The sequence below is a fragment of the Eretmochelys imbricata genome, chromosome 4 (assembly GCF_965152235.1).
Source record: "Eretmochelys imbricata isolate rEreImb1 chromosome 4, rEreImb1.hap1, whole genome shotgun sequence".
Lineage (NCBI taxonomy): Eukaryota > Metazoa > Chordata > Testudines > Cheloniidae > Eretmochelys > Eretmochelys imbricata.
Genome location: NC_135575.1, coordinates 85,531,556 through 85,544,956, shown reverse-complemented (window position 1 = coordinate 85,544,956; position 13,401 = coordinate 85,531,556). Strand labels below are relative to the sequence as shown.

At 37.9% G+C, this 13,401-nt stretch overlaps 1 protein-coding gene across 2 annotated transcripts in view; it reads left to right on the top strand.

Annotated features, from left to right (window-relative positions):
* The first annotated feature begins 1,943 nt into the window (after nucleotides 1-1,943).
* FAT1 (FAT atypical cadherin 1) overlaps nucleotides 1,944-13,401 on the top strand; it is a 133,688-nt gene continuing 122,230 nt past the window's right edge. For both annotated transcript variants that reach the window (XM_077814557.1, XM_077814556.1), the window contains exon 1: nucleotides 1,944-5,205. In XM_077814557.1, coding sequence (XP_077670683.1) covers nucleotides 1,944-5,205 — 3,262 coding nt within the window. The remainder of the gene's footprint in view (nucleotides 5,206-13,401) is intronic.

Sequence of the window (13,401 nt, the reverse complement as noted above, 5' to 3'; positions counted from 1 at the left end):
TGTGGGCCATTCCTTTAGAGGGCTTTGAAGATAATGACAAAAGCCTTGAACTTGATTCTCTATTCATTAGTATTCAGAGGACTGGAGTGATGTGGTCTCACCATTCTTTTTTGCTGAATAATCAAGGCTGCTACTTTTTTAATTTTTTTTTTTTTTTACGGTTGGTGACTTAATTCCAACAATGCATTGCATTGCAGTGATGAAGCATGGAGGCCATGAATGTGAAGATCACTGTGGTTAACTTTGAATCTTTTAGGATGGGGAACACACACTGGTCCTGCTGCAGGTGGCAGAGTCGATTCCTTATCTATTGATATTTGGGTATCTAATACCATTACAGAGTCCACAAAGACCTTTAGAATGACCATCATAGTGGTATGAGGGCAAACATTCCTAATGAAAGGTGGTGCTATAGTAGTTGTGAGGTCCTCAAAGCTCTTCCCTCTCATCACAATTTGTCCTGGATTGAAATGTTGGCAATTATGCATCAACACGTTTACAATATTGGGCTCTCCTGCTGGTGCAGAAAAGAAAGCTAATGGTGACTTGAAGATTCTGCCCATGTCCATTAAATATGGGGAATGTCAAAAAAAAGTTTGGAGAGGTTCTTTAAGAAAGGTAATTTTAATGGCCTTCCCAAATTTTTTGGGCCAGTCCTCCTTTCTTCCTTTATAACATTTGTTTGCCTCAACTTTGTTTTGATGGGGATAGATCTAAGGGTAAGAAAGTAATTCATTCCCTCCGCATGCTGAATCCTCATCTTCTCCAATTTAGTGTTAATTGGGAAAGTATTCATTGTGGTGTGCACTGCCACCTGCTCAAGATGCAATATACGGACAGTCCCTGTCCCAGAAAGCTTGTAAAGTAACTAAAACAGACCTAGAACAGAGTGGTTGCACTCGGAAGTCCAGAGGAGTGAATGATTACACTCTTAACATAGTCTCAGTCCAATTCTTAGAATATCTTTTGACATTAGCCATTGAACAGCCTAAATTAGAAGGCATGAGAATGACTTTCTGTCACTATTGTACCAATGCCACATGTGACCCAGTAACCTGAAGTGAAAGGTTCGGTAGTCTGTTATGAAGCACTGGGGGCATCCAGACACCACTAATTTTTTATTTATAAAACAAGTCAATAACACATGGCCTGTAATGGTGACATTTCAAAGACTATTTTTAGTATGGTATAACCTTAATAACAATTGCGGCAGCTAATCATTGTCTGCTTTTTATTTGGGCTTGAATGAGAAATGTTTGTTACATGTGGAGGAATTTTATTCATATGGATAAAGAAAGTGCACAACTGAAGCCATTACTAGGCCACTAGTTTTAAGGTCAAGATGTGAGAAATACAGCATTAATAAGCTATATGACAAAGCATATTAACTTTGGGTAGCTATGGGTATAGTTATATTAAATGAATACTTTCCAAATTGATTTTCAAATTACAATAAATGAAAGCCCTTTAAGTAAAAAATTAGGGTAGTCTTAAATTTAGTGTTATATAGCCAAACTTAATATTTGCAAGAAAATTCAAACTGAAGTTATTAGATTTCTTTAGTAGTTGCTTTCAGATGGTCCTTTCAAGACAGAGTAAAAAACTGTGTAATTAACCTTGGCTTTTAATTTATTAATCCTTCCATGGTAATAGCGGTATTCCCTATTTTTCTGGTTTATGAACTTCCATCATTCAAGTGTTACATTTTTAAGATTTTTATTATCTGACTACCTTTAAATAGTCTGAAACATATGGAAACTTTATTGAGAGATCATCATCTAGTCATGTTACTTTTAGCCACATTAGAGATGTAAGACTTTAACTAAATCCTTTGTATTTTAAATCACATAATTAATCAAAATTAAAATGACACATCAGTAATTTTTGCAAAGCTTCAGTTAATGATTCTTTATTTTGTTTCAGGGATTTTGATAATTGACACCATGGGGAGACCCTTGACCATGCTGCTGTTGCTGCTGGTGCAGCATTTTGGAAACTGTGAAGGAAATCAAAGACCATATCATACTTCACCCGTGCAATTTACACAAGTCCAGTACAATGCCACGGTGTATGAAAATTCTGCAGCCAAGACTTATATTGAGCAGCCAGTAAAAATGGGCATTTACCTTGCAAATCCACTGTGGGATATAAGATACAAAATTATTTCTGGTGACAATGAAAACTTGTTCAAAGCTGAAGAGTATATTCTTGGAAACTTTTGCTTTTTGAGAATACGGACCAAGGGAGGAAATACAGCTATTCTTAACAGAGAGGTGAAAGACCATTACATATTGACTGTAAAAGCAGTTGAAAAGAATACTAATGCTGAAGCACGCACACAGGTCAGGGTGCAGATACTGGATACAAATGACTTAAGACCCTTGTTTTCTCCAACATCGTACAGTGTTTCTTTGCCTGAAAATACAGCAATAAGGACCAGCATTGCAAGAGTAAGTGCAACAGATGCAGATATTGGAACCAATGGAGAATTTTACTACAGTTTTAAAGAAAGAACAGATATGTTTGCTATACATCCAACAAGTGGTGCAGTGGTTCTAACTGGAAGACTCGACTATGCAGAAACTAAGCTTTATGAGATGGAAATCCTCGCAGTGGATCGTGGAATGAAATTGTACGGCAGCAGCGGTATTAGCAGCATGGCAAGGCTAACTGTTCACGTAGAGCAAGCAAATGAATATGCTCCTATTATTACAGCTGCTGTATTGGCTCCTTCAGAATTGGACAAGGATCCAACATACGCAATTGTAACGGTTGAGGACCTTGATCAGGGTTCAAATGGAGAAATAGCATCATTAAGTATTGTGGCTGGTGACCCACTTCAACAGTTCAAAACGGTGAGGTCTGTTCCAGGAGGTAAAGAATATAAAATCAAAGCTGTCGGCCACATTGATTGGGAGAGCCAACCTTTTGGATATAATCTGACTCTTCAGGCTAAAGATAAAGGAAATCCTTCACAGTTTTCTTCTGTAAAAGTTATTCATGTGACATCTCCACTGTTTAAGTCTGGACCGGTCAGATTTGAAAAAGATGTGTACAGAGCAGAGATAAGTGAATTTTCCCCTCCAAACACTCCTGTGATAATGGTAAAAGCTTTACCTAGTTATTCCCAATTAAAATATACTTTTAAAAATGCACCAGGCAAAGTCAGATTCAACTTAAACCCGCACACAGGTCTTATTACCACTTTAGAACCAATAAAAGCACAATATGCATCCCATTTTGAACTTGAAGTCATGACAAGTGACAGAAAAGCCTCTGCAAAAGTGTTGATTAAAGTAAAAGACACAAACAGTAATCCCCCTGAATTTACTCAGACATCATATGAAGCTTCCTTCGATGAGAATGTGCCAGTTGGTACTAGTGTCTTGAGTGTGAATGCAAAAGATCTTGATGAGGGTGAGAATGGTTATGTGACGTATAGCATTGCAAACTTGAATCCTTTACCATTTGTGATTAACCATTTCAATGGTATTATCAGTACCACAGAAGACATGGATTATGAATTGATGCCAAGGGTTTACAATTTAAGGATTCGAGCGTCTGATTGGGGCATACCATATCGTCGAGAAGTTGAAGTTCCTGTTACTATTATTTTAAATAATTTGAACGATAACACACCACTATTTGAGAAAATAAATTGTGAGGGAACAATCCCTAGGGATCTTGGTGTTGGAGAACAAATTACTACTGTATCTGCTATTGATGCTGATGAGCTCCAGTTGGTGAGATACCAGATTGAATCTGGAAATGAATTAGATTTATTTATCTTAAATCCAAACTCTGGGGTGCTTTCCCTGAAGCAATCTCTAATAGATGGTTTAGGTGCTAAAGTATCTTTTCATAGTCTGAGAATTACAGCTACAGATGGTGAGAACTTTGCAGTACCATTATATATCAACATAACTGTAGCTGCCAGTCGTAAACCAGTAAACTTGCAATGTGAAGAGACTGGTGTAGCCAAAATGCTGGCAGAGAAATTACTGCAGGCAACTAAGCCGCACTCTCATGGTGAGGTTGAGGATGCTTTCTTTGATACTCACTCTATGAATCTACATGCACCTCAGTTTCGAAGTACTCTTTCAAGCAGTGTTGAAGTAAAGGAAAACCTACCTGTGGGTTCCAGCATAATACTTATGAATGCCACTGATCTTGACACTGGCTTCAATGGAAAACTAGTTTATGCTATCTCTGGAGGTAATAATGATAGTAGTTTTACTGTGGATTTGGAAACAGGAATGTTAAAGGTTTTATCTCCCCTTGATCGAGAAGTAAAAGATAAATACACTCTGAATATTACTGTGTATGATCTGGGAATACCACAAAAGTCTGCGTGGCATCTTTTAGATATCAAAATTTTGGATGCCAATGATAACAGACCAGAGTTTTTACAGGACAGCTATTTTGTTGAAGTGAGTGAAAACAAGGAGCTGAACAGCGAAATCATTCAGATTGAAGCCACAGATAAAGATTTGGGACCCAATGGGGAAGTGAAATATTCTCTTCTTACAGATACAGACATGTTCGCTATTGACAGTACGACAGGTGTTATGCACGTTGTAGGGGCTTTGGATCGTGAAATCCAACACGTGCATTTCCTGAAAATAGAAGCCAGGGACCAGCCAAATGAAGAACCTCAGTTGTTTTCCACTGTACTTTTGAAAGTGTCTTTAGAAGATGTCAATGACAATCCTCCTAAATTTATTCCATTGAATTATCATGTGAAAATTCGAGAGGACCTTCCAGAAGGAACTATTATCACATGGCTGGAAGCGTATGATCCTGATGTGGGCCAGTCAAGTCAAATACGATACAGCCTTTTAGATAGTGGAGATGGAACCTTTGATGTAGATAAATTGAGTGGAGCAATACGTATTGTACAAAGACTGGATTTTGAAAGGAGACAAGTTTATAATCTAACCGTACGGGCCAAGGACAAAGGAAAGCCGATTTCATTATCTTCTACCTGTTACGTTGAGGTTGAGGTAGTTGACGTAAATGAAAATTTGCACCCTCCACGGTTTTCCAGCTTTGTGGATAAGGGTTTTGTAAAAGAAGATGTCCCTATTGGTTCATCTGTGATGACAGTGACTGCCTATGATGAGGATGCAGGAAGAGATGGAGAGATTAGGTATTCAATCAGAGATGGATCTGGTGTTGGCATTTTCAGAATAGATGAAGAAAAAGGTAAGAATTTTGTCAGCATCTTAATTCACTTATTCTGTTTCCAGTATTTCAAACAAACAAAAAAACACCAAACCTAAAGCACTAACAGTAATAAGAATGTGTTTTTACATTATTTTATTAAACATTTCTTATATATAATTTATTCACAGTTTTAGTGGATGCACACTGTTAGGAAGTGAAACAAAGTGAAAATGTTTGCTAAAGTTACATTTTTCCTACTTGGATTAAATTTTTACAGCACATATAATAAATTGGTCTCAAAACCTCTCCCACATGAGCACCAAAAGGAATATTACATGGGGCCCAGATTGTGGAGCTCTTACGTTGTTGAGAACTAACTCATGTGAATAGTTCCATAAGTGAGGACTCATCAGAATGCCACAGTCTGGCCTTAGAGAAAGAGTGGAAGCTTTAACTCTGGAATTTTCTTGCTTTTTTTCTCTTTGTTAGAGAAGCTATATTCAAAGGATAGCAATGATATATCTGTGATGATTATATTTGCTGCTTTGGGTAAATTTATTGATAGCTTTCTCTGTTGTTCACCCTAACAATAGTAACTGTATATTTTTGGTGAACAAACAGAAATAAACTTTTTCCAAACAAAATATAAATACATTTGCAGTTTGTTAAATATCATGGTGATAAAGGATCTATACATGCATTGGTATAACAGATTTAGAGGAGTTGCTTTGTTGTGTCGGTGATTCATAGGTTAAGAACTGCTGTAGGCATTTTATTCCAGTGTAATTCATTCAAAGGGGCTGTCATCATAACCTCAGTAAAAGATTGAAATTCTATTAATTATTTCTTGAATAAGTGTCTCAGCACAGTTAAAATGAAAATTGCTACTCCTTCTACCTTCCCCCATACGGTTTTCTTCCTTTATGAAATTTAACAATATTTATTTTATTTTTTAAAAGCAAAGAAATTTAGAGTGTCATCTTGTACAGTCTCCGATACTTTGTGTTCAATAATTGTATTGATTTTCACATACCTTCAGTGTTAGATTACCAAAGTACAAATAACAGAGTTAAGCAGCTATCATGGGCAAAGTTCTGCGCTGTTACACCATTGGTAATCTGTCATAACTCATATTAGTTCATTGGTATCTGAAGATTTCGCTCATGTTTTGTTAATTGGTCTCACAGGGTATGTCTACACTGCAGTTAGTCACCTGTGGCTATTCTGTGTCAGCAGACTTGAGATCATGTGGCTTAGGTGGGGCTATTTAACTGCAATGTAGACACCCAGGTGTAGGCTGCAGCCTGAGCTCTGAGACACTCCCAACTTGCAGGGTCCTAGAGCCAGGGCCCAGGCCCGAGCCTGGAAGTCCAACACAGCAATGAAATACCCCTGCAGCCCAAGTCCCATGTGCCTGAGTCAGCTGACATGGGACAGCAGCGGGTTTTTAATTGCAGTGTAGACATTCCTCCTGTCTGTGGGTAACTCTAGTTACAACTCACTTAATAATGATTCCATATATTATACTAGGGGTCTGCCAAATTCGTGCCTCTGGAAAAACATGTCACGGACCGTGAAATCTGGTCTTTTGTGTACTTTTACCCTACAGTGAAAGTACACAGAGTTTCTCAAACTGGAGGTCTCAACGCAACCCAACCAGGGGTCGCAAGTCTATTGTAGGGCGGGTACCGGCACTGCCATCCTTACTTCTGTGCTGCCTACAGAGCTGGGTGGCTGGAGAATGGCAGCTGCTAGCTGGGCACCCAGCTCTGAAGGCAGCACCGCCAGCGGCAGCACAGAAGTAGAGGTGGCATGAAATATAAAACTGTATGAACATCTCCACAAAATTTGTTATTTATGCCCTAACCAACCTGTAAAAAATGGTGACTTTGCTGCAGTTTAGTTAGACCCCTATTTATACATGTCTGGTAGTGTCCCATGAGTACTGGTGAGTTGTGCCCATAAGATTGTTTACCTGTTCAAAATTTAGAAGCGCAAAATGTCACTTGAAACGTTGCTTAGAAAGTCAACCATTTATCAGAATAATATTGGACCTTGTTAAAGAGCAGGTCTCCAGAGTTGTAATTAAGTCTCACCTTTTTTACCTTATATTTGTACAAAGTACACAGTTAAGATTACGAAATAGGTTTAGAAAAGTTTAATGAAGTACTTTCAAAGCCTTAGTAATTTCACATTTAGTTTTTGGCTTGCTTGACAGATTACTGACACTTTTCAGTATTTTGCCTTTTCCTTAGTGCAAATATATTCAAGTTTGCTTTATTCTGAGCTTCAAAGTTTTATGTAGAAAAGAGTTTTATTAATCCCATGTGTGGGTCTGTAGAATTAATCCAGTTTTGCCATTTTACTATCTAGGTGCCATTCTTTCTTCTTCAGCGCCAGTTCATTTGTGTATGGGCCGTGATTCTGCCACTCTTATTAAGTAGGTGGCAGAATCACGTGTCTAATGTTTCCTTTTACTCTTTCATTTACCTAACTTTTTTTTTAAAACCTTGTTTGCCTTACTTTTTTGAATTTAATAGGACTACTCATGTAAGGCAAGCAGGATTTGGTCCCAAGGCGTCTATTTAATAATTTTGGCAGGGATAGTGTTGTAGTGGATATCTGTAAACTCAAGTTTAAAAGTTGCTGTTAGCTAACCTTATTTTCATAGCTGATATTTAGTGTTATTTCTATGTTTTGATTTTAATAATGGAGGCCCTACTATACATGCTGTTGAAATTAGATTGCTTACTTCTATGTCCAGTCTCTTTTTCAGCCTTTTTGGGAAAAGAGGGCAATTTTCCTCACCCCCTGCAAAAAAGGCTGAAAAGAAAGCTGAGAAAAGATCCTTAAAAGTTACCAAGCTCTTCACAGTATGTTTTAAGAATATAGAAGTCTTTGATACTGAAACACCACTTAAAAATAAAACCTTTTAATTATGCTTCTTTGGAGACCTTATGAGGACTCTATTACAATTCTATGTCTAAGTATTCATACCACTCATGACCGTGGTATTCTGCCTCTGCTCTTGGTAATAGGGAATAGGCTGATAAATAGGTGACCGGGAGGCAGAGTACAGAAGCAAGAGATTGGACCCGGGGGACAGACCAGATTGGACTTCTGACAAACAGCTGGGTGGCTGATTTTCTAGATTCACTGAGGAGGAGGGGAAGAGCCCTTTATTCCTTGAGCCAGTTGTGTCTCCCAGGTATTCTCCTCTGGCAGCATCATATTCCTTCATTCATGTTACTCACAGTCCAAAGGTAGGTAGACTTCATATTTTAGGAAGCTTTTTTTGAGTCAAAACTAAGATACTAAGTATCTAAAGGGATCCACTTATCTTATATCTAAGAAATTGAAGGTGGGAATCACATGAAGTGCATGTGGGGAATTTAAAACCTATGAGAGGTGTGTGTGTGTGAGAGAGAGAGAAAACAGGTTTCAGAGTAGCAGCTGTGTTAGTCTGTATTCGCAAAAAGAAAAGGAGTACTTGTGGCACCTTAGACTAACCAATTTATTTGAGCATAAGCTCACTTCATCGGATGCATCACGAAAGCTTATGCTCAAATAAATTGGTTAGTCTTTAAGGTGCCACAAGTACTCCTTTTCTTTTTTAGAGAGAAAACAGTTCAACATGATGGAATTTCTTGGGGCTGGAGGTGGTTTGTTTTTTCAGAAAGCTAGGAAATTACCTACAAAACTTAGATTACAAGAACCTTGAGTGTGCAAAGTCAAGCTCAAAAGTTAGGAAATGCAGTAGCACCTCAATTTTACAAACACCAGTCTCTTATGAACGATCGCTTATATGAACCTTTTTTGTGGGGGGGGAGGGGAGAAATTAAATAATGGAAGCGATGTCAGTGAAGAACAACATCTTTTCACATTCCAATTCCTTCAGTGGATTGAAAATCACTTTGCAGCGGTTGAAAGGATAAGAAGAAAATGATGCAGTACACTATACTAATACTTAACACATTACCTACTGCAACTTTTGAGATGTTCAGTTTTATGAACTTTTTGATTTTATGAACTACTCTGTCCCCAATTAGTTAATAAAATAGGGTTCTAGTGTACTAGAATTAAGATTGGTTTCTGAGTGTCTGTGCAACCTTAAATTAGCCATTTCCTATCTTTTTAAATGACTGATTTTTGCCACCTTAATATTCTTCTAATGCCTTCACGCCAGTTGCCCTCCTCTAGAACATGCTTTTTCATGTACTAGTATGTACGTACCCTTATAAGATATACTCTCAGGGAGCCATGTCCTTGTGCACCCCAACTCCCCACCTTGGCAGCCAGAGGATTGGGAAATGATCCCCTAGATGTGTTTCTGTCGTTTTAAATGCCCCCCCCCCTTTTTTTGGAGCTACTGCGCCCTAGAATGCCCTGTGGTGAGAAAGAACTCCAAAAATGAAGGCGTATTTCCTAGTCTCACTGCTATTGAATGGTGATGAGGAAGTTGGGCACCCCTTGCATTTCCCTTTCAGTATTTTATTTGGATCTATACATGGGATAGGTTTACTGTATGGCTACCAAAAACCTAGAGTGGGGCAGCTGGCCATCTTTGAAGGTTGAGTGGGAAGTTTGTAGTCTAGAAGACAGCTTAAGGTCAGGAGGCCCTACTGGAGACTATTTGGTGTAGTGGGGTAAAACCTATTCAGATCTTTATGAAACAGGTGTTTTATTGGGGTTGGCTCAAGATTTGCTGGGAAACCAAAACAAGCAAACCTCAGGGGAAACAGCTGGGACCATCCAGTTTAGGTTCACCAAAAATGTGTGAACCCAAATACGCATTTCACGTGGCTCCAGGAAATGATACCATAGCTAGTTCTATGTGTTGAGAATCACCTCTGAACTAGTTTCCAGAGGTGTAGCATGAAATCTCCAACGTGTTCCATAATAAATATATGTACTACAGACAAAAATATTGTATAAATCGTACACATGCACCTGGGGCGCTGGAGAGAGAATACTTTAGCTTTCGAGGTCCAAAACCGTCTGTCACTTGAGCCTAAGGAGAGCTTCCCCAGTTAAACAGATGAACTCATGCAAATAGCTTAATTCTGTATTCACTGTAAACCCTGGTAAGGTTGGGTTTTAAAAAAAAAAAAAAAAGTTAACATCATACTACTGCTGGCAGAACTTATATTATGGATTCTTTGCCATATTTACTCCCCAAAAGTCTGGTGAATGTAGAGTAGTTGTAGAAAGCTGGCCATTTTCAAAAGCATCAGCTGCTTAATAACGTTTTCATCCAGTTGTGATAGCAATTAGTATCTTGGTAATATAAGATGATTTGTCAAACATCAAGAATTCCAGCAGTATAGCTAACTGTGTCCATAACTTCAACTGCTGTGATTTGCTTATTAATAAAGACTTCAGATACTGGGGATTACTAATAATAGTAAAACAGCTTTTGTAGTTTTGTGGTAAACCTAAAGTTTTTCATATTTTTTGAGTGCATCATCAATCGGTATTTTAATGTTAGTATTCATTTGAACGCTCGTTATAGTACAAGCTAAAGTGTTTTTTCAGAAACCTGCTAAAACAAATTGAATACACTGAAACGTATGTTTAATTAAGTATATATTTTTAATTTTTATGTGGTCACTTGTCCTTTATTGTATTTATTGATTTTATTTTTAATTAACTGAAATAAACAAGTTTTTTATAATATTAATGTATAATAGCTTAATTTATATTCTGGGGAGAAATACAGTATAACCTTGCTACTCCTTGTTTCAGTAACCAATGAATCTTCATTGATCATGCATTTTTATGTTCACACTTTACTGGATCACAAAATGGTGAAGTGCTGCTGCCATGGCAGAGCAAATGCAGGTGATATGTACCATGTGGTCCAGTGCGTGAACGAACTTATTCCCTCTCCTCATTCTATTCTAGGTGTTAATGCTCTACAATAGGGCTACAGCATTGGCTGCTGCTTCTGCTCAGCATCTCTCTCTTTCCTGTTGCTTAAGGCAAGGTCAGAATCTGACTGCTCCTATAATAGCTTTTGTGTGACTTCCATTGAAACTGAGAGTAGCCCAAGATCATTATGTGGAGTGAGGGACTCTAGTGAGGCAGTTTCCCACCTCTGTTCCCCTTCAGCAGTGGTGTGGCTATTAGATAAATTGACTCTGATCCTCGTGGGGTTGAGTCCAGCTGTGGAAAGAGGTTAAAGATGACATTTGGATCAGAAGCCACTAAAATCAACATAAACTGACCTCTATTGTGTGACACTGGAATTATATTTTTATAACCCTGACCCAGGTCAGGTGTCTGAGGGCAGGAAATAATGATCAGGCTCTTACTGGTGTTTCTCTTGGTTGCAAGTGTGTCACTCCCAGCACAATTTACAAATAAATACAGGCACAAAATATACTAATGAACATACAACTGGTGAAGAAAGGTCTTAGATAATGATGCAGAAAGAACTACAACAGACTTGTTTGTGACACTTGAAATAAGTAAACACATTTGCATTTCAAAATAAATACTGCAGCTGAGTGCAAAATAATCGAGTATACGCAAAGATTAGTGTGTGCTCAATGTTAAAATTAAAAACTAAGATTGTTTCACAAAGTGAAGCTATCCAGCAAAGTCACACTGGCATATCTGGAAAGGAAGATACCACACAGTAGACCTTGGAATAAAAGAAAATAAAGTCCCACATTCTTAGGTTGAAGAGCAGTCTGCAAGTTCAGATGATCAGGTATATCTACTAAACAAGAGGTAAATGTATTCTTAAAGAATTTGATGAATTTAACAGTGGAATATATTAATGATAGAATGTATCACCTTGATATAGATTCCAGTGTGTTGTTAAAAATACACGCACTGAACAATGAAATTGAGATAAATCGTTCCAATTTTATGCAGCTGCTGCTGCTGTTTGGAGAAGCTCTGAGGGGCGGCAGAGGCAGACACTGGAATTAGTCATAGGTGAGGAAGACGCAAAGCAGAAGCTGTTCAGGGCCATAGAAACACAGAAATCCCTTCCCTCCTTGTCCTTGTCCCAACTCCTATATTGGTCCTAAAATGATGCTCTACAGAGGGAAGGGAGAACAAAGAAGAATGCTTGTTCCCCTTTTCCATCAGTCAGTCATTTACATCAGCCAGAGGCTGAAATGAAACAGGGCCCCTAAACAATTTCCAGGAATAGTGTTTGATAGGCATCCCAGCACCCATTTCAGCTCTGGTTGGGAGGCTGAATTTCTCATCAAGGCCACCCATGTTTTGTGTTAACCTCTGGATTGTAAGTTTGGTCCTCCAGCTAGCAGGTGCCCTATATATGTTCCAAAGCCTTAGCCAGTGCCAGGCAGGGTCAGGGTTAGATGGCTCACAATAACCTCGCAACCAACATTCAATCCACATACCTACTGGGTCTCTTCTTGTCCTCCCTTCCTATTCCCATAACCATATTAATGAGGTTCTAGCATCATCATCTGAACAGTGCAATTTAACGTTTGTGTTAGTTATTTTTTGTGTATTACAGAATAACAATAATTTTGTCCTGAAAGTAACAATCAACCCTTGTTTTGCTTTCAGGTGATTCAGAATATCTTATATCCCTGTGATTAGTTGAAATTCAGAGGGTTAATACACTTGCCAAACTCATAAGATTAGATGAAGTTGAGAAAGAAGATTTTGTGTGTTTGCTACAAAGTGTAAAAAATGGTAAAGATTTATTGAAGAGTAGAAATTATATATACACACACAAAAATCTGCTTTACAGGACTGTCTCTGTGTGCCATAGAATATCATCAGTAAGACTTATTGGGTATCAGACATCCTATTTCCAACACAATACCAAACCTATTTCCAAGAGTGAAAGGAGGTAATTCATTAGAATTGTGAATAAGATTTAGAGTAAAATATTGAATTATGCTGCTAATAGGTGCAGGACAGTCTTAACCGGGCATATAATAAACTGAGCATATTAAAATGTGCTTACAACTGGTAATTACATCCTTTTTTAAAGGAACATGATTTAAATTTATGATTAAATACTTAAAAGGATTATGTCAAGTTCTACATTTTCAATGGCTGCCCTTTGGCTTTTATTTAACTTTTTTTGTTGTTACACCATTCATTACTGTTGAATTTTAATACTGTAATGAGTGTGGACATTTACAAAGATTAAAAATTGTGATCATTAAATGAGCACATCACCAAATTCATGTCACAGTTGGGAGAGGCTTTTTAATCCAGATTTATGATACAGAATTGAAA